The sequence below is a fragment of the Vidua macroura genome, chromosome 5, assembly GCF_024509145.1.
Source record: "Vidua macroura isolate BioBank_ID:100142 chromosome 5, ASM2450914v1, whole genome shotgun sequence".
In the NCBI taxonomy this organism is placed as follows: domain Eukaryota; kingdom Metazoa; phylum Chordata; class Aves; order Passeriformes; family Viduidae; genus Vidua; species Vidua macroura.
The window spans coordinates 51619187-51639576 of NC_071575.1; the positions used below are offsets into that span (position 1 = coordinate 51619187).

A 20390-nucleotide genomic window follows, 5' to 3' on the forward strand; every position below is an offset into this window, starting at 1 on the left:
AAGCACTGCAGGGCCACTGAAGTGATACCTGCCTTTACCTCTTCACATCTGGCTTCTCCACAGGCACCTCTGCAGGGTCTAAGGAATGTCAGGATGGGGAGAGGCGAAGCAGGGAGACTTTTGCAGAGACAAAACTTCCTTTGTGCCTGACACTGATCTCTCTGCTTCATTTGGTTTAGGAGATGGGTGTTTCATTGGACAGCCTGGCTTCCTCTGCACCCTGTAGTCTGCCACAGCCAGACTGGGACTGAGGCTGCAGCTCCTGCTCAAGCAGGTTATCCCTTACCAAGTTTGGGTCTCAGCCAGAGTCCCAAATGGCCCTTCAAGCATTGTCAGCTTCCACACACCAGCACAAGTAGGACAAATGACAGGAAAGGAATATGCAATTATTTTACTGCTATCAAAACTTAAACCAGCCATCTAGCAGCAGGGAAAAATAATGCTTGGGCTCCCTGTGCCTCCTTCAGCCCAGCAGAGATGGTGATGAAAAGCTGAGCAGAGTGGTCTACCTTACCAGCTTCCAGTTCTTCCTTGTAGCTGAATTCACCTCAGCTCATGAGATGATTAGGCTGGTTTGCCACAGAAAAAAAATTGCCACTTAGGATTTCTCTGTAGACACCTAGGAGGAGTGTAACTTGCCCTTCCCTGCTTGGCTGAGCTTCCAAGTGTGCTGAAAGCCACTTTTCCCTGCAACTCTCATTCTCAGTTCCTGCAGCCCTGCATGCTTGCAATAGACCCCTGAAATCCTACAGACTGCTCTTGCACAGAAACCTCACATCAACCTTGTAAACCCACAACAGTTCCTCAGTAAAGTCCCTTAGGTATAATGCTATGGCTCAACAAGGACCTCACAACCTATTACTACTTCTTTGGGTGTCATCTGTGGTCTTTCTGATTTTGTGTACATAAACTCAGGAATCGGTCATGCTCCCACAAAACAAACAATAACAAAAAAAGGTTGCTGTGTTTTTTATAAGCTGTGTGAGTTTTGACTGATGAAAATTTGACTTCTTTCTAGTTCATCCTGAGGGCATCAAAAAGCAGGCAGTGGGCCCTGTCTGTTCGTCTGCTACTGAGAGGTTTTTGTTTGCTTTTTTCCTTTATCAAGGCATTGTGTCCTTGAGTACTTGTTTGCTATATATATATACTCCATAAAAGAAACATATTTGCTATAAATCACTATATAAATGAAATAATTCAAAAACCTCATTCTCATAAGGAATCATACAATGGTTCAAATTGTTTGAAATACTGCAAACATCTTTTAATTGTAGAATTCTATACAAACTTGGGTAGATACATAAATGGCCACGACAAAATGTGTTCTTATTGCCTGAAAATTTTCACAGAAATACAAACATAGATGGCAAGCTTACTGACATCCAATGGGATGAGATATCGTTAAACTTGCAAAATGAATAGACACGACACTCCTAAGCAGTTTGTATGTGTTTGACTGTCCTTGAAGTTCTTCTGCTTATATACCAACCTCAATGTACAAAGAACCAAGATTAAAATTTTTAATGTACATCACATAATAATGTAAAATTAAGCACAAAAAAGGTGAACAAATTGTAATCCTGAAAATACACTATTTTTTTTTTAACCTAGGGCGTTGTCTCATTCCAAGGATGATTTCCTGTATAGTTGTGTTTTAAGTAAGACACACATCTTGTTTCAGCACAGGACATCAATATCAGATGGAGATACAAGAATGAATGGTAGCAAACATAAGGGAAAGAAATGTAATCACAAGTGGAACTCAAACTCCATGCCAGTGTTCTTGCAGCCCTAAGCAAAGCTATACATAAAAATTTGCTACAACCATTATTCTCAAAAAGTCCTTGGCACTTTTCCTCTGATAATCTTTCTTTTTTAATGGAACAAATTACATTTCTGCACCGATATCATAAGGCAAAACTATAAAAGCAATTACAAGGACAAGTTGCCAAAAAACCCCAAGGCAAAGATAAACCCCACCCTCAGACCATCACCCCCCAGCTCTGAATGCTTTGTGAAATAAAATCATCCCTCTTCCTCATCACTGTCTTTCATTGTAATGCCCTGAAGTCCTCCTGCATCCGTGACTGAGACTGTGGCTTCCTCTACAGTCAGCCGGCTGTGCACGGTGTCGTAGGTTTTACTGTTCAGCGTCCCCTCCATCACGCCTTGCAACCTGAAGTCTCGGTAGGTTTTCTGTGGCAAAAGTAAAACATCTTGAATTGGACTCCAGCAAGTCTGAGTTTTCGCTATACACTATATACTGGCCATTTCTAGTGGGCCAGTGGCACAGGTTTATTCCTCCTGCAGGTTAGGGACCTATCACTTCGATAAAGATTTTGCGGTCTTACTTTTTGGGCTGTGTGAGATTCCTACAAACTCTAGAGATTCTAATTTGATGGTAATTTCTTTAAGAGATTGTATTTTGTGATACAGCATACTCTCACTGCTGATTTCTCAGTAACTTCATTTTCTTTAATTTATTCAATAAGACACCAGCTGAGAATTTTTCTAAATACCTATTGAAATGTGAATCTGGCTACAGGTAGTTCAGTTCTTTCATTTCACAGAAAATGTAAATGCCTAACCTTTTCCCCATAGTGTAATTTTATTTATATTTCTCTATACATTTATATGCCAAATGTGGAAAAAGAATGATTATATATTACATTATAATATAATATATACTCTAATATTGAATACAGATTATGATCTATACTATACAGTGTCAGAATTTCTGAGGTGACTACCTAGTTAATTTACATTCTAAGTCTCTACATTTTGATTCACATCTATTTTTTTTTCATTTTAGAAGATTTGTTTCCCTGGTGTTCATCCTTCCTTTCTTCTTTGTTTTTCTATCACGTAAGAATTCTGAGTGGAATTGTTTTATTCATCAATGCTATGTTCAAGTAAGCACATGGAAAAATCATCTATGTACTTTATTTTTAAATTGTAACACATTTGAAATAATCTTTCCTGACATTACCCATAAAGGCTTAAAAAGGACAAGTTGATCTAGGCAATTTCTTATTTTGTGTATGCTATCACTACAAATTCTCAATGTTTTGGAAGAGAATATGGGGAAAAGAAAATGGAAGATAATTAAGGGCTATCAGGCCCATTCCTCTGCCTGAGGAGGAGACCATGTACAACCCTTAGAGAAAGAAAAGATTTGATCTTGTTTCACTCAATACTTCAGAGAACTGCAAAAGACCACTCTTAAAATGGGTAACATTCAGTTGGGAGTTTTTTTTCTGCTACTATGATGATTATTTAAACCTTGTTTGAATCACTGCAGCTGAGATTTATTTGACTTTCACAGGTCAACGTCAGAGTCAATGGATGCAGCTTATGTTTTGCTCACACACTCCTGCGAGTACTCCGCCTGGTCTTTTTCAAGTGTCACCACTGCATTCCCTTTTTATAACACTGTGCATTCAATTTGCTTTGATGTTGTTAACAGGTCCTACAGCAATTTTCGTCACTTTTTCATTGTATTCTACCCATTCTCAGACCAGCACTCTGGGGTTCAGACATTGCTCTTCTCTTGACATAGTTTTGCAGGATAATAATGTTCACTTCCAAGCTTAATTTTTCATTTCTCCCTAACTTTCTTGGTCCTTGACCCTTCTTTAGTCACATCCCTCTGCACGTGTCTCAGACATCTAATGAAACCCTTATGCCATCATAAGCCTTTAAAGAGAATAAAGGGAACAATGTTTCTTCTTCTAGGCTTTCTTTATAAGGCCACCACTCTTGCTGCATCCAAATCCAAAAGAATTGTATATCTCTTACTCATCCCGTGTCCTTCAAAAATGACCTCCTACTTATTTGGGATTTTATTGGTGGTTTTTATTTTTTTTTTTTTTTAATATTTTTAAGAGGTGACAGGAGCAATACTGCTTCCTATGTTTTTTTTTTTTTTTTTTTGTGTTTTTTTTTCTTTGTTTTGTTTCATTTGTTTGTTTATTGTTTTTTTTTTCCTAAAGCAAACACAAAATTGCCTTCATTCACTGTATTTTGGAGGAACTGTACCTCCCCACATCTCTCTGGAAAAGTTTCTTATGATACTCTTCTTGAACCATTGTTTTGTATTTCCCAGCAGCCTCCTGTCTGCTGAGTTCCTGTTCTACCAGTTTTATCTTCACCCACCAAAATTTTCTGTTTTCCAGAACCAATATGATTGACATAATCTTCTTCAGTCTTTAATATCTACAGAAGATGCCAGCTGGAATTTACATGCAGAACAAACAAGGTATATGGGCACAGAAAGGCCACTGCCAGAAGCAGTATTCCCACCTCCAGCAGGACCCTCCCGCTTTTGAACAACACTGGCTAACCAGTGTGCCTGGTGGCAGAGGGAAGGCAGGTTGGCAGTGCTGCTCATTCACCTGAAATTCAGTTTTGTAAGAGTTTCCTTTAATCTCCCTGGTGATATTTTTCTTGTACAATTTAGCCTGCCCATTCTTAGATCTCATGGGGCACAGGTTTTAGATCCTCTAACACTTATCTTCTTCCTCAGAGGATGATAACTACCTTGGAAAGGGACTTTTTACAAGGGCTTGGAGTGACAGAACATGAGGGAATGGATTCAAACTGAGAGTAGGTTTAGATTAGATATTTGTAAAAGTCTTTACTGTGAGGGTGGTGAGGCACTGGAACAGGTTGCCCAGATAAGTTGTGGATGCCCCATCCCTGGAAGTCTTCAAGGCCAGACTGGGTGGAGCTTCGAGCAGCCTGGTCTAATGAGAGGTGCCCCTGCCCATGGCAGAGGGGTTGGAACTAGACAATATTTAAGGACCCTTCCAACCCAAACAATTTTATGATTCTGTGATTCATTTGAGAATAGCTTTAAACTTTTCACAAGAGCCATTCATTTTAACAAGGAACAGCAAACTGCTTTTGCCATTTGGGCACATAATCAAGTGAAAAGCCAAATCTTGCTCCCAGAGAAATCAGTTAAGGTCAAAAGCAAAGCTAAGCTTGGGTGTTTCAGGGAGCCATCATTATTATGACTGTTTTCTTGCATTTCTCTCTGTTCTGTTCCTTTTTGCTAGTGAATCCTGAAAGCTGCAGTTGCAATTCCGGTGACCATGAATTAAAATGCTTCTGACTTTATAGTCATGCATGAACTTCATAAGAAAATTTTTTTAAGAAATCAAGGTCACCACTGACAACAGTGTTTCTTATTCCACATTTGTACAGAAAACAAGAGTGTCCAAAGTTAAACAGGACAGAATTACAAGGAAAAAAAATCGGAAATGGTTTTCTGTCTCTTGCCTAAGGGTATCAACTAAGATCTGAAAGGGAGTTAGGAGCAAACTTTCTTTTATGGTAGGTTAACCCATAATTGCCTATTGCAAGGCATTTTAGACTCTGCTTGGAAGCATTTGACATTGGCCAATGTAAATGACTGAGGACTGAAGAGAAGGGATTAGTATTTTTATTGATACTTACCTCTGAGTATGAAAGATTAGAAAATTTAATACATTGAATACTTCAATTAAGCCCAGTAAAGACATGTACATTAAAAAAAAAAAAAAGTTCCTATTTTTAGGAGAAGGAGGAAAATGGAGAAAGAACTTTGTTGAAAGTATTCAGGTAAAACAAAAAATCGGTAACAAGACAAATAATTTATTAAGAATAATCATACAGCAATCCTGTACAGCTAGCTGCAAAATTCCTTGGAACTATCTTAATTGTCCCCAAGTCTAGAATTTATAAAAATACAAGTGCACATATAATTAACAGTAAGGGGTTTAATAAGTTATTTTACTCCTGGAATTTGCTACAACTGTGGGGAAAAAAGTTCCAACCCAAACCCACATATTTTCTAAGTTTTGGGTTGATCATCCATGTTATTACTTTATTACTTTTCTGTCTGCATTATTCAGTCTAATGCAAATGTATTTTATTTACCTTCACTATCTTGATGAGAGTCTTCAGCTGGTAGATGTGAAGCTGAACATCTAATCTGTCAGCCAACCACATGCATATGACTTTCATGGAGTTGCTATACCATTGCTGAAAAGAAGGATAATAAAAACCAACAACAAACACCACCAAATAACCCTGCAGTATTCATTTAACAGATTTGGTAATGAGAGGTAATGAAACACTTTGAAATGATCACAGATCAGCACTTGAAGTCAACAATGATATAATTTCCTGTTATGAGAATTGCATGGGTCAGTAGGAAATCAAATAACTTGACCTAAACCATTCTTTACATGAATTAGCACCTGCCATTTTATCTTTCAGTTACAACATATTCAAGCAAAATAGTGTTATGCACTTTGTTATCTGTCAGTGAGAATGGATATTAAAGATACAATCACAGGAGAGAATTGACAGCTAAAACAGCCAGGATAGAAACAGGTAGGGTATCTTGAGAAAGAATTTACAATAACTAGATTTTTCAATCCAGACAGGAAAACAGTACCAGAGAATAAGGAACTTGTCTTTTTATTTTCTGTCTTTTCTTTTTTTTTTTTTTTAATCACTTCATCATTAAGTAAAAAACATCAAAAATCCCTGGAAACTGTTTTTAAATGTGATCAAAACACCACTCCACCCTTCCCAAAATAACCGTATTAAGGTTTTAGTTTACATTTATTACTAATTATAATTACAGCCTACCTTATTTCCTTTTTATGTCTTAGGCATGGGTATGTTTTCACTCAGCACTTCACAAATGGATGGGTTAAGAATAAGCCCCTGTGCTGTTGGTGTCTATGTTACTGTAAAAAAATGCTCAGTTCCAAATAGCTACTGTAATAGTTCTTTCACATTAACTGGATTAGAAGAGATTTTACTAAATATAGTTGTAGCATTTCCCCCCCCTCCTGTAAAATCACAACCAGATGTCATTTAATCAAACTGTAAAAAAGAAGGGATTTTTTTTTTTTTTCATTTTAACAGTGAGTGATTAAAAGAGTTTGTGTCATAGCTGTGTTTCTAGTCTCTTTTCCCACAGGAAAGAGGCTTAAATTCTTTTCTAATATAATTTCCTGTGTCTTTGCAAAATACAGAGATATGCAAAGGGAGGAAATCATGCATATTTAAAAATGCAGCATGTAAGGCAAGGTATATTTTGTGAGAGTAATTCAAAGGAAGTATCTAACATGGCTCATTATCCACCTCCACATGAACAAATAAAATATATACTAAAAATATGAAGACAAATTACTAGCTGCTGGATGTAACAAAAGAAAGAAATAGAATGCTTCCATCAAAATGTAAGCTCTCTGTAAAAAGCTTGAAAGACATGCAGTAAATAACTACAAATACCTTTTCCTTACAGGGAACAGTCTCATTACATTATAACTATCAGTTTTAAGAGAAGTTTGAAATTAGATATTCATATAATACTTCTTCTGTTTATTTTTTTGGAATGTGTTAAATTATATTTTAATTATAAATCACTGGAAATAAATTACTTTTACTTTTTAGAGTTTCTTCTATTAATTTACTATTTTACAGAAGTGAAAAAATGCACCACAAAAAAGGCAGACAGCTACATATTTCATAGAGTAGTTTGATTTAGCCACTAAATTGTGGGACTGATTAGGTATCCATAAAATACTGTTTTTAAATAGCTGAATGACATTCTTACCCTATTTACATTATTTCATCCCTAACATGCATGCTGGTATTGATTTCCTTTGTAGATACCCGCAAAATATTTTTAATGTGACAGATTTGTTACTAAGTGGTAAACTACATGACAGGTGTTGTATGTATACAGATGTCTAGAAAATTAAATACAATTGTGCTTATTAATTGGGGAACTCTATTGGTCTAAATAAACATAAAAATTCCTACATCAAACATTCTACCCAAATGCAATACGATGAGCCAAGAAATTATATTATCACTCAGACCCTACTGTTTTTAATTGTAAACACAATCCTGGTAAAGAGAATTATTTCAGTAGGGGAGCTTTTTGAAAACTGATATTCTCCTGTAATGCATCCATTATGTATTTTGTTTGTATCAAGTAGAATGCAGAATGGGTTCAAACTTTTGCTCAGATAAGCAATCTACAGACAGGATTGAAAATTCTGAGACTGATTTTACCATGCAACAATACAGACAGATTACTGACAATAGATCGTTCCAGTTTTCTGGCAAAATATTTTAAAACCCTATCAGGAAGCTTATTTAAGATGGATGCAGTAAAACTTCAACTCTACATACCTGTGATATTCTTACATGCACTGAAAACAAAGCTAAGGCATTGGAGGAAATTAATTCTCTACTCAACTTTATGAATGAAAGCAATATAATATGTTTTCCTGACTAGCTTTGATGCATTAAACTTTCAGTACAAATGTTTAATTTGGTGATTGTGAAATTATACTACAGTACTTGCTCTTCTGTCAACATACCTTGTTCAGGAAAAATGACTGCTGTTTTATTAGGAAAAAAAAGTATTTTTATTTTTTTACAGTCTTTTTAATAAAAATCCCTTCAGTATATTTTTAGAATTCTCCCAGAGGTACTTGTGGGTAGGATTCTTGTTAATGATTGGTCTTATAGCCACTAGTTTTGAGAACTTAGTATAGGCTGAAGCTGCATAAACTTAAATATGCTGGACTCCATAACAAGAAAATAAAGATTTTCCTATAACTTCTTTTTGAGTCTGTTAAAAAGCACAGCACTGCAAATTCCTCTCAGAGAATTCAAGGCCACACATTTTGACAACCACGAGCTTGTTAGAGAGGCAGGGACCAGGGACAGATCTCTTGTGACCGACAGGAATCTACTACAAACCCCAAAACGTCAGTGATTGGATAATTGTCCTGAGATTACTCAGTTAAAACAACAGTGACAACAACAACAACAACAATCACTTTTAACCAATTTTAAGAAAAAGTAACTTTCCCATTAGTAACAATAGCAGTGAAAGGACAATGCATCTCTTGCAGATGTTCATTATATGGTACTACTGCCACATTCTTTGCTGTTGTCTATGCAAGAGTAAAGCAGTAAGTGCTTATTATACATTTTTTCCAAATCAGTAGGTAACAGCAGCCAAGCGCTTTAACAAAAATGTTTGCCTCACTATTTCCTCCTCTCTCCTTATTCACAGCCCATCCAGCTCCTGTAAGGGCATGCATTACTCACTTCATTTTCCTGAGATACCTCTTTCAAAGTAAAAAATAAGAGAAAAGGAAAGGCTAGGGTTGACTCTGTGAGACCCTTGTATTTATTCACACTTATTGTGCATGACTGTACACTGGTAAATCATATTAGCAGCCCGTCTCCCCATCAAGCTGCTACTTGCTTTCCAGCCCTGGGAAGGTTCAACAAATCAACAGGAGCACGGAAAACAGAACATCAGTCTAATCTAGTGTTTAAGGTGAAGTTTTCAAACCCAATCTAAGAAGATCTTTAGAGCAAGCAACAAGCTGAAGGGCTCAGAAGGTGGTATTGACAATGAAAGAGTGTTGAAATATTGAGAAGCGCAGCACTTGTGCATTTTTAATAACAAGAGGGTCAACAAGGACACAGCTCCCTCAGTGCCAATAGTTGCCACACCAGGGCTATAAACGCTCTCAGTTCATCAGATTTCTTAAACAGTTCATCAGCTTTCTTAAACACCCTAAACCCCCTCAGCAGACCTTTAGTCTTAAATTAACAAACCAAAGCAATGAAAGAGGGTGCAGCTTGAATGGCCAGCATTGATCCCCAACGGGGCTCGGCGCAGCTACAGCCACTGAAAAACTCGTTCCATTGTCAGGAGGAATTGACAAACCTCCTCGCCTAAATAGTCCAGCTCAGACGGGCTGGAGGCACGCAGCTGTAAAGGGCTCCCCTCGCCCCGCTCCCAGCACTCACAATGCACCAGGCATGAGCTCTTTGTCAGGCCCAGACTCTGCAATTTTCTAACAAGGATTAAAGTTGTTTCTCGGCAGGGCTAGTGAAAAGCGATTTAGCAACATACCGTGCTTTCTTCAGGCAAGTTAAAGAGAAGTAGTTAAGGAATTTCATTATTCTGCTGACCGGTGGAAATACAAAACAAATATAATAAATATTCACCACCTTTCTGGGTGCCTCAGCTATAACATTTGCAGAATGGTTCAATTAAATATAACACTTATTGGCTGAAAGCAAGCACTTCAAATTTATTTTTGAAGATTTATAAAAAGGTGCAGCTGTTTGCCACCTGGAAGGAGGCTCAATACATAGCAATACACAATGGTTTAGTCCTTCTAGGGCTGGTATCCCTAACGCCTAAGCCACAAGACCCCGTTGAGTTTCTATACCTTGACTGCTCTTGATAAATGGGCATTGTCATAATGCTTTCTCTACTGAGTATGGCAGGGGAACAGCTTTTCTAGGATCTGCATTTTATGTTCCTGCAGAAGCCTTTATCGCACTATTGATCAGGAATTTAGTCACTCAGACAACAACAGGATGTTTCTACTTCCTTCAGCTTTACTTGCCCTACCAGAAACAGTAACAAAAAGTATACTTCTCACTAGACACTGAACACTAAATGCAGTATAAGCTAAAATGAGAAAATAATAATGAGCTAATATAAAACAAAACATGAGCATGTTAAAATTTAAGTGCTAAAATGCCTAGTTTTTATTAAAGGTCAATGCTGTTATATTGCTTCAAGTTTATGATAGAGAGCACTACAAGCAGACCATGGAACTTTTAGGACATTTAAAAAAAATGTTAAACAGTAAAAAAAAAAAAAAAGTTATTTCTTTTAAATGCAAAGAGCAAAACCTGAAAAAAGGTCCTGATTTAAGTTGCATAATTTATTTCCCTTTTTACAAAATTTGAGTAGTCATACTCATTGCCTTTGTTGAATGTTAAAGATAATGAGGGACACAAATGTCATTCATAGTGTTTTTGAAAATACTCAGAGGCTTAGAAGTTATAGCTGTATTTTCAAGTTAGGTTTAGATATCATCTATTTAAATGAAGATTTTTACCTCAGTAATGATGAGTTCATACACTCTTCTGAAAGCTAGGAAGTCATGGTAACTCTGAAAGCACCCCCCAAGTCAAGGGGGGTCCTCATAATGCCTCCACATTTATTCCTTTTGCATCTTTTTTCCCCCTAGGAACTTCTATTTGAGATGAACTCAAAGAAATTAAACTAAGTGTGAGTGGAAAATCCATGGAGTTGGCCTTGTTGGAACAACGGGGTTAGCAGGAAGGACAAACAAATGAAGCTTTTTCCCTGTACAAAAAAAAAAAAAATTCAGATATTTAAAAGTCCTTGATCTGGAAAATGCCAATGACTAAATCAATATTGTGTCAAATGCAAAAAACTCTATTCCCCATTTTGCTAAAGTCCCTTCCTACATTTTCATTCAAGGACTTGTCCAGAAGTCCCCCATTGCTGTGTCACTTATTTCTGCTGCAATGCTCCTGTGTTCCCTCATGAGCTCCTCCTTTGCTCTGAGACTCTGACACATTCCTCTTTCACCTCACCGGTGTCTTACCCTCCTAATGCTTGGCACCATTTATCCAGGAACCTTCCTGGAAATATCTCAGGCTTTCATTCAGGTTCTGTGTTTTGCTTCCTCCTCTGGGCCTATGTCACATTTTGAACTTTATCTTAGGAATGTGCAAAAATGTTGACAGCCTAAGTTACAGGTATATGTATCAGGAAAGGAGAGGTGAGAAAGGAATCAGACACCACTGTCTGCTTCAGCACTCATACTTCTGATACAAGATTTCGTAAATGTAGTGATTTGAAATGACAAACTCTGTTTGGGTATTCACTCCCCCTCCAGCCCCTTTAATTTTTTCCTACCCTCCCCACCCTCCAACCCCCGTGTTTTTTTTTTTTTTTTTTAATCTGATTCTGGTAGATTTAAGAACTTGCTTCTTGCACTCTACTTGCTCTACTTGGCCAAGGAAGAACGTTTTTCTTTCTTTCAGTGGGATGCTTCCTTTGGCTTTCTTTTGCCTTTTTTTTTTTTTTTTTTTTTTTTTTTTTTTTTTTTTTTTGTGCCATTACTCCAACCTCCTAGGAAGCTTAGAAAGCATTTTGTTTTTCTTAAGAACAAATACTTTAGTCTCTAGCCAGTTTCCTTTCTGCCTGTTTGAATGAAAGATTCCCACTGCCACTCCCAAAGCAATCAGAGGAAAGGAGCTCAACAGAAAAAGGAACCCAAACCTTGACGGAAAGACCTTGTTCAGAAAGACTTTTGACAACAAACAAGTGAACAGTTGTTGCATGGGATATTTTGATGATAAAAGGAAACAAAATTAATTTTCAGAAATCAATAACAAGAAGAAAAGAAAAACCATGGCTTATTTAAAAGCATATTAAGCATCTTTGAAATTCTTGATCAAAAAGGATATTATAGTTCTGAAAAACCAAAGAACATCTAATGTGTGAAAAGCTTATCTTTAAGAAGGAAAGTAATTTTTTTATATTTTTGGCTTCTAATTAGAAGATGGCTAGTTGCTATAGAACTGCTGCCAATTCACAAATATACACTTTTAATGCAAAATATACAATACTCATATTCCCCTGTATTTCATATTGGTTGTTAAACAGCAATTTACAATATTTATGCTACTTTATAATGTTTGTGACCTTCATTTTTTTCCTGGCTTCTTCACATATGGCAGATAAGCTGGGAAACTGGAAGTTTGCAAAATTAGCCACATGTAACTTCCTTCCATATCTGGACATATGTAATGTTACTGTTTTGATTTTAAACAGTAGGTACTAGCATGATGCTCATGACTGAGAGACTAACAGTATAAACAGTTTCTCTGCTCTGGATATGCACTGCATCTGTGAACAAAACTTCCATAGGTTATTCTGGTGCTAAACTCTGTGGAGCAAACACTGTCAGTCTTGCTACACTGTGTTGTGTTGCAATTTGGGTATATTCACAAACATCCTCCAAGGCACAGAATAGGGAACATCACTTGAGTGACCCTGAAATGAAAGCCAGCTTCGATCCTCAAAATAAACAAATTAACATAATGAAAAATGACCAAGTTGTTACTCATTATAACACTTGCCTCTTGCCATCAGGCTCTAGTTTCAAAAGCCCTACAAATGTATCTAGTTGTACAAATGCTAAGCAGTCTTCCTAAGTGAATACCTAACATTATAGAATCATAGAATGGTTTGAGTTGGAAGGGACATGAAAGATAATTCAGTTCCAATCCTCCTGCCATAGGCAGCGATGCCACCCACCAGACCAAGGTGCTCAAGGTCCCATCCAACCTGACCTTCAACATTTTCAGGGATGGGGCATCTCCAGCCTCTCTGGACAACTTGTTCCAAAGCCTCACTACCCTCTGAGTAAGTACTTTTTTTTCTAACATCTAATCTAAACCTACACTCTGTCAGTTTAAAACCACTGTCCCTTATTTTGTCACTACATACCCCCCTAAAAAGTCTCTCTCCCTCCTTTATGTAAGCCTCCTTATGGTACTGGAAGGCTGCTCTAAGGTCTCCCTGGAGCCTTCTCTTCTCCAGGCTGAACAACCCCAACTCTCCTAGCCTGTTTTCACAGAAGCGCTCCAGCCCTTGAATCATCTTTGTAGCCCTCAGTAAGGCTATAGGTCTGGGTTAACTCTGCCTGTAAGGTATACAATCAAGACATCCATCTCTGCTTTAGTCCACTCATACAGAGCTCCCTGGGGACTTCTCACTCCCTGGAATGAGATATCATCAAAGGGACCACAGGAGACCTCCTGTTAGTTGCATTCCTCCCTTAACGTTAAGAATATTCTTCATCTCAGTATCAAAAGCAAGATAGGCTGAAACTGGGTCAGAATCTGTGCTGTAGCTTTTACACTCACTTTAGTACTTTTTGTCTTAGAATCTTCTACTTAGGCTCCCTGCTCCCTGTGGAGTGAGGTCAAGTACATATTTTTATTACAGTATTTAAACCATCCGGAGTTCTTCTGAGTGAGTATTTACAGGCAGCTGATTTCCTTCCACCTCATCAATCTTGACTCATCCCTTTACTCTTTATGTTATTGCAGTGCTGTGTGACAGAGCTGGATATAGCTGTGAAGCTGACAGGGAGATGCACACTGCTGCAGCTACTCCTCTCTTACACCACAGGAATTGGACATTACACTGGACTTCCCTAATGTGGACCACAGGTCCAGCCTCCTACCTCCCTCTTGCTTCTCTCCTTCCCCGTCTCTTCGAATGAAATGTCCCTGGACTGGGCAGATGCCTGGTTTTCTCCTTTCCATCCCGGACCCTGTTGCCATGAACACTCTTTCAGCTATGTAAATTTTACAGCTGTGTTGGGGTGTTTTTTTTTGAGCTGATTTTTCTCTGCATTATTTTTACTTTTTTTCCTTGCTCTTTAAGTGCAGTATAATGCAAAAGAAAGTCAATGCAATGTAAATTAAGAAAATATACCTTGAAACACCTGAAAATTATTTAAAGAAAATAATCTCTATATAGTTCAACACTTCTGCACATTTAAATCAGCACTAAAACTTCAGATTGGACAGGTGAAGAAGCTCTTTCCACTGACAAATCTGTGTCAGAGCACCCTGCAGCATCCTTATCTATTCTGATTTGTAACATAGCAACCTCTTTCTGTTATGCCTGACTTGTTATAGTAAAACCAGATTATTCTTACAGTTTCTGGCACTATTTTCCTTGTAATGTGATAAACAATGTGGTTGTGTGCCTATTTGTGAACACTTATGAATAGTTTTGTTTTACTTTCCTTTTTCAACCAAGCTTGACCCAAATGAAATACAAGTATAAACATCAAACCTGCAAGTAAGGTTTGAGAAGCCACAAGGTTCTCCTGCTGTTTATACATGTGTGAATTACAGTACATCAAGAAATCAATATTCCCTAGATGGTGCTTGTGCCTGGCACTTCATGGTGAACAAACATTAGGTAAGACAATACAAATGGTACAATCCTTATTGATTTCTCTTGACTGTGTAGAATGTGAAAGCTGCAGCCACAGTTAACACTTACTGACAGCCTCATCTGAAGTTTCAGTGCTATTTTATATTTTTATAGTTGTCCATGCTCAATTGATTCTATTAAGTTGCTAGACACATTTCAAGCCATCTAGATAAGAAGAAAAAGTGCAGTGCCTGGAATGAGATGCTGCTACTTTATGCCTAGCAGGATAAAAAGGTTAAAGGACTAAATTGGGCCTGGATGTTGGAAGGACCTCTCTTTGATTAGATAGAATTGTTATTGTTTTTAGTGAATGGATATTGTGAGTGATGAATAGATCCATATAACTAAGTTAATAAATGAATGAACAGTATATATCAGAAATGCATATGAGGAAACTGTACTGGAAGCTCCCAGTATTATAGACCCTCCCCAAACAAACAAGCAAAAATCCCTTGTGGTTCTATTTGATTGAAAAACTTCTCTCAGAGAAAAAAAAAATCAAATGGGCTTTAAAATATTAAGTTTAGGATTTTTTTTCTCCTCATTTTTCCTGTTGTGACTTGTAACACCCATTTAAAATTGCTTTTTAAGAGCAATTTATACATTGTTCTTTATTTCCTTTCTAAAAAAGTGAGCTTCTCACACAAATCAGGGAACTTAGGCGGTAGGGCAGTATAAGGAATCCTGAATATCAGGCTATGAGTTTTAGTGCCCTAAAAATAATCTTCTATTTCCCTTTTATACCCAGAGAGCGCTTTTAGCAAGGTATCAGAATAACTATTTCATAGTTTCTTGCTTCCCAGCTGGAAAAATTTAATATGATTGAATTGGTGTGAAAAAGGTGTCAGACATCCATTCCACGAATACTAAATGCAGACTGGACTATGGGATATTTAGTTTCTTGAGAAAATAATTTTTATATCTTTTTGGGTTGTGTGGTACACAACAAAATGGAAATTCAGGAATGAAGAATGGCATAACGAATGAAGACGTGAAAGCGTATCATATCAAAACCATATAAAATACAGTCATCTTATGTCATTGTGTTTCTCTAGAGAAAACACTATCAGCTGCAGTATAAAACAGCTTACAAAGTGCTGAATATTCTGATCCTGAAGCAGGAAACTCTGAAGCACATGCTTTACTTTAAGTGTGTTGTGGTTGTACTGATTTCAACAATACTGAGCTTTGCTGCAGTCATAGCAGCATAATCAGCACCCTCCAAGAATGGGCACTCTTTTTCTCAACATAATCCAGAAAAAAAAAAAAAAATCAAAGAAAACTTCTACACTATATGAGAACAGATGGAGGTTACATTTTTCAGATTTCAAATGAACTTTTTTCTTTTATAGAAATTGCTACCTTGAAAAATGAGGCAAGTCTATTTGAAAATATCAGGAATAATTAGTGAACTTTAAAAAGAGTCTGAACAGTTAAGTTCGCAAGATGTTGCTTCCAGAAGCAACAGAAGAGTTTCCTATATTTGAGTATGTCAATATAACTCACTTTTTCAGTGACACTGCCTACAGTTTTCTTTAAAATTCTTTTACCAAAAAAGAAACAACTGTTTCAAAATGACAAAAAATTCTGTTAGATCATGAGACAACTACAGAGTAGTTTTCATATCATGAGCTTTCTATTTCCCCTATTAAATAAGAGACGTAATTAAAGATGAGTTAAGACTTTGGTGAAAATCTAAAGAGCATCGGCAAATCTGAGCACTGCTCAGCTTTTCAATTGCTTTTCTACTTCTCGGTTCTTTTAAATGGTTTTCTATGGCAGGAACATTTTTCTTAATTAGTCACAGCTAATTACTGTTCTGGCATAGACAAGTAATCAGAAATGTCAGAGCTGCAAGGCTACATCTCCCTAATCCTTTGATAATAATTTAGCCTCCTGGGAGGGCCTCAAGCTGCGGTAAGTAGTGGCTGACAATAAGGCAAAATTAGGTGGGCAGCAGACCATTAGGATAGAAAAATAAAAAGCACTACCAAATCCTGCTGAGCACCATCAGGCAACTAACTACACTGCCAGATGAGGTGCCTGTTTAAGCCTGTGTTGTTAATTAGCTGATTCTACCAGACCTGCCACATATGTCCAGGTGCATCATGCAAAGATGTGTATTTCTGGGTTTGAGCCAAAGGACAATTTTGCACTGTGATCAAATTTCAAGAATCTGAGAAAGAAGCCCACATATTTCTTGAAGATTACTCTGAGTTATCAAAGAAATAAGAAGATCAACAAGCTACAATCCATTTTTGTTGAGTATTTTTTTAAGTAATTAGGCACGGTCCTCTCATGTTTCTCAGAGGTTAATACAAACACAGCTTTTGATTCAAATGTGGCCTTTAACCAAGTAGACCTTTTGTCAAATCACACACTTGCAAATAATTAAATAACAACAAAAGTGAAGATTACTTATTAAAATTAGCGTGACAGGAAGTAATTTGAGAATAAGAAAAAAAATCACAATTGAAATTTTCTAGAAAAACATTGTTGAATGCTAAATACCACAAAAATAGTGCTTTTGAGGTAGACATAAGCAACACAAGGAGCTGGTACTACTGAAAACTCAATTTAAATTAAGTGTTCCCCTTAGCTGTGTAACACGACGATTTGCACATTTTTAAGCACTTTTTTTGTAATAGGTCAGAAAACCTATAGAAATTAGGCAATTGAGTAAAGCATTTGGCAAACAGAATGAATAGCAAACAGAAATTAGTCAGATGAGTACTTCATATCTCCATTTAGCAATTGAGCAGAGCACATATCATAATAACCTTTGAAGAATAATTAACACCTCAAATAATTTCAAGTACATCATTGAACTTGAATTGTCCATCCCTGCTACTAATGGAAAACTAAAATAATGGTTGGAATATGGGAACACCACTAGCATTTAATAAACATTCCAGACAAAATACAAGCAGTTTTTCAACATAACAACAATATCACATTACATCTCAACCTTTGAAACACAAAAGCCAAAACCAGCTATGTAGATCTGGAGTGCTTAAGCTTTTAAACTGCTTACGAAGACGTTCAGTCTTTCTGTACTCCAAAGACAGTTGTATGAGTTCCCTCCCACAAGTCTTACACAGCTTGTTGAATTGCTACCATGCACGAGACCACAGCCTCCAGGAAGTCCTCCCACATGGGCAGTCCCTGCAAAGTCAGCAGGAATCTGCATCACTTCACACCAGTTTAGCACCCTGAGGAAATGGGCAACATCTGCTCACAGGTGCCATCTCCTACAAGATAACTATGGGCACCACTTTGCCAGTGCTCACCTTTCCAGAATGTGCACTCTGGCTATTTTATGTGTTTATGGTACACTTGGGAAGAGGTTTCCCAGAAATGATAGCCTAAAATATTGGAAATCTTTTCAGTTGTATCAATGGTTGAACACTGATGCATTAAAGCTGTTCTCTGACACCATTCTTTATTTCTCAGAGCAGCAATCACTTATTGCATAAAGATTTCACTGCACATATAGTCTTCATAAAACTGTACTCATACATCTGTTTACACCATAAGTTTTCCACAACAGACACAAATATAACCTGTTAGATAAGGCTCTCAATGGCAAATACACCAAGAAGGAATCTGAAGCAAAAATGTCTGGACTGATTTTTTTTGAATATCCATACTTCACATGCAATTCACAGGTAAAAGAAAGTGAGGATCTACCCAGGTGGCACTTAGGGACTAGACATTACTACAGAAAGTAAGTATTGCATCGACGTTTTAACAGACCTGTATGCAAAATTTAAAAAATGCTTTTCCAAGAGGTTTGTCAATAAAATCCAATTTTGTTTAAAGAAAATAGTTTTTAGTTTACAAGTCTGATGTATTTTAAAATGCTCAGGAGATCAAGATTTATTAGTTCCATCTTAAAAATTCTGGTAGAAACATGAATCTAAGATTAGACAATGGAAATAACCTGGCATGTTTATGGACACAGCACTGCACTTATTAAAGTTAATGGTAAAAGGCCTATTGATTTTGAAAAGGTAAAACCAGATCCCACGGGAATTTCATAGTTGTGTATTTTTAAAATCTGGTAGTTTTGTGATCAGATACACAGCACTGTTTTTTGATAGGCAGCACAGATGCTCTTACATTATCAATGAAACGGATTGTCTTTATAAATAAGAGAGGCGTTAATAATAATTAGTAATATTCTCTATTTATTCTAAGTTTGTGTAACTATATTCTAAATATTTAATTTCTCCATTCACCAACTTGATTTACTGTCTTTTCTGAAAGCAAGTATTTTAAAAACTATTTACAAGAAAACAAAACTAAAGTAATATACTTTTTCGAAAACATTAACCCAGAGCCACTGCAGAGCTTAATCATATACAATAGATTATAAACATTTCAAGTGCTCTTTAAGAAATGTAATGTTAAAAACAAATAAACACTACTCTCCATCCCTCTCATGCCCTCAACTCTAAGCTGTTACTGCATAAGAGTAGGAGATAAATGTCCTGAATCCCTGTGACAGAGGGAATTTGACAAGCAAAATTCTCAGCTGATTTTAGGAAGATCATTTCCATACTGTGAAGGAAGGCAAAAATTCCCATGTCTTTGATAAACTGACCAAGTGAAAAATCTTTGTGACTTCAAACCTGGCGACTAGTTTTGAGAACAGGAAGGCAGCACACTGACCTGGGAGAGACCAATGCTACCAGGAGCACCTGAACATATTACTCTGCCTGCTGTCTATAGTCCTTCTGGAGGAGGTAATAATAAAATGTATCCAGAAGCTAAGTTTTTCAGTGGAAAGGAAAGATAAAAAAATCCACCTTGGTTCTGCTGCATAATCAGCAGATGTAGTGAAGCACAAGATTTAAATAATTTAAAAATGGTGTAGAAAAAGGTGTAGCTCAGTCTTTTTCCAAAGTTACTGGAGATTTGAACCTCTTTCACATTTAAGGATTGTATCACAAGCTGAAGTTCCACTCTCCTTATTTTCATATTTTTGTATAGCAGGGCACTGCTTTTATAGGCTTACCAAACACTGCCAAAAACGCCACGTATTTATTTGTCTTCTCTCCAGTTTGAAACTACTCAGGTAGATTAAAAATGTTACAACTCCTAGCTTTAACATATTGTGACTCACTGGCAGGCATTTGTACTTGTATCAATATTATTCTTAAATTTAAATAATCTTTGTTATGCACATAACTTGTGCGATACACATGCTATTCACTTGGTCACTGTAATAGCTATTAGCATATAGCAGCTCTGGATCAAGTCAGTGATATCTGGCCATAAACAGTTCGCAATTATACATTTTTGTGGGGTTAAAATAGTGTCTCAGGCCTGATATTATCTGTATTTATAACTAAGACCTCTAGCACAGAGAAAAGTCAGGTTTTTTGTTATTCTGGATGAGGTAGTTCCCTGGCTGAAGCACAGGAACGTGTACTTTTCCTCTTTCACTATGCTGATGATTACTTGGCTGATACTAATTCAATGTGTTTTAAGAGGA

General features: G+C 36.9%; 1 protein-coding gene across 8 annotated transcripts in view; it reads right to left on the reverse strand.

Moving 5' to 3' along the window:
• Positions 1-1239: 1239 nt before the first annotated feature.
• Positions 1240-20390, reverse strand: part of CADPS2 (calcium dependent secretion activator 2) — a 284824-nt gene continuing 265673 nt past the window's right edge. For all 8 annotated transcript variants that reach the window (XM_053977635.1, XM_053977634.1, XM_053977633.1 and 5 more), the window contains 2 exons: positions 5923-6027; positions 1240-2196 (listed from right to left, as the gene is read on the reverse strand). In XM_053977635.1, the coding sequence (XP_053833610.1) occupies positions 2026-2196; positions 5923-6027 (276 nt within the window). In that variant the 3' untranslated portion in view covers positions 1240-2025. The remainder of the gene's footprint in view (positions 2197-5922; positions 6028-20390) is intronic.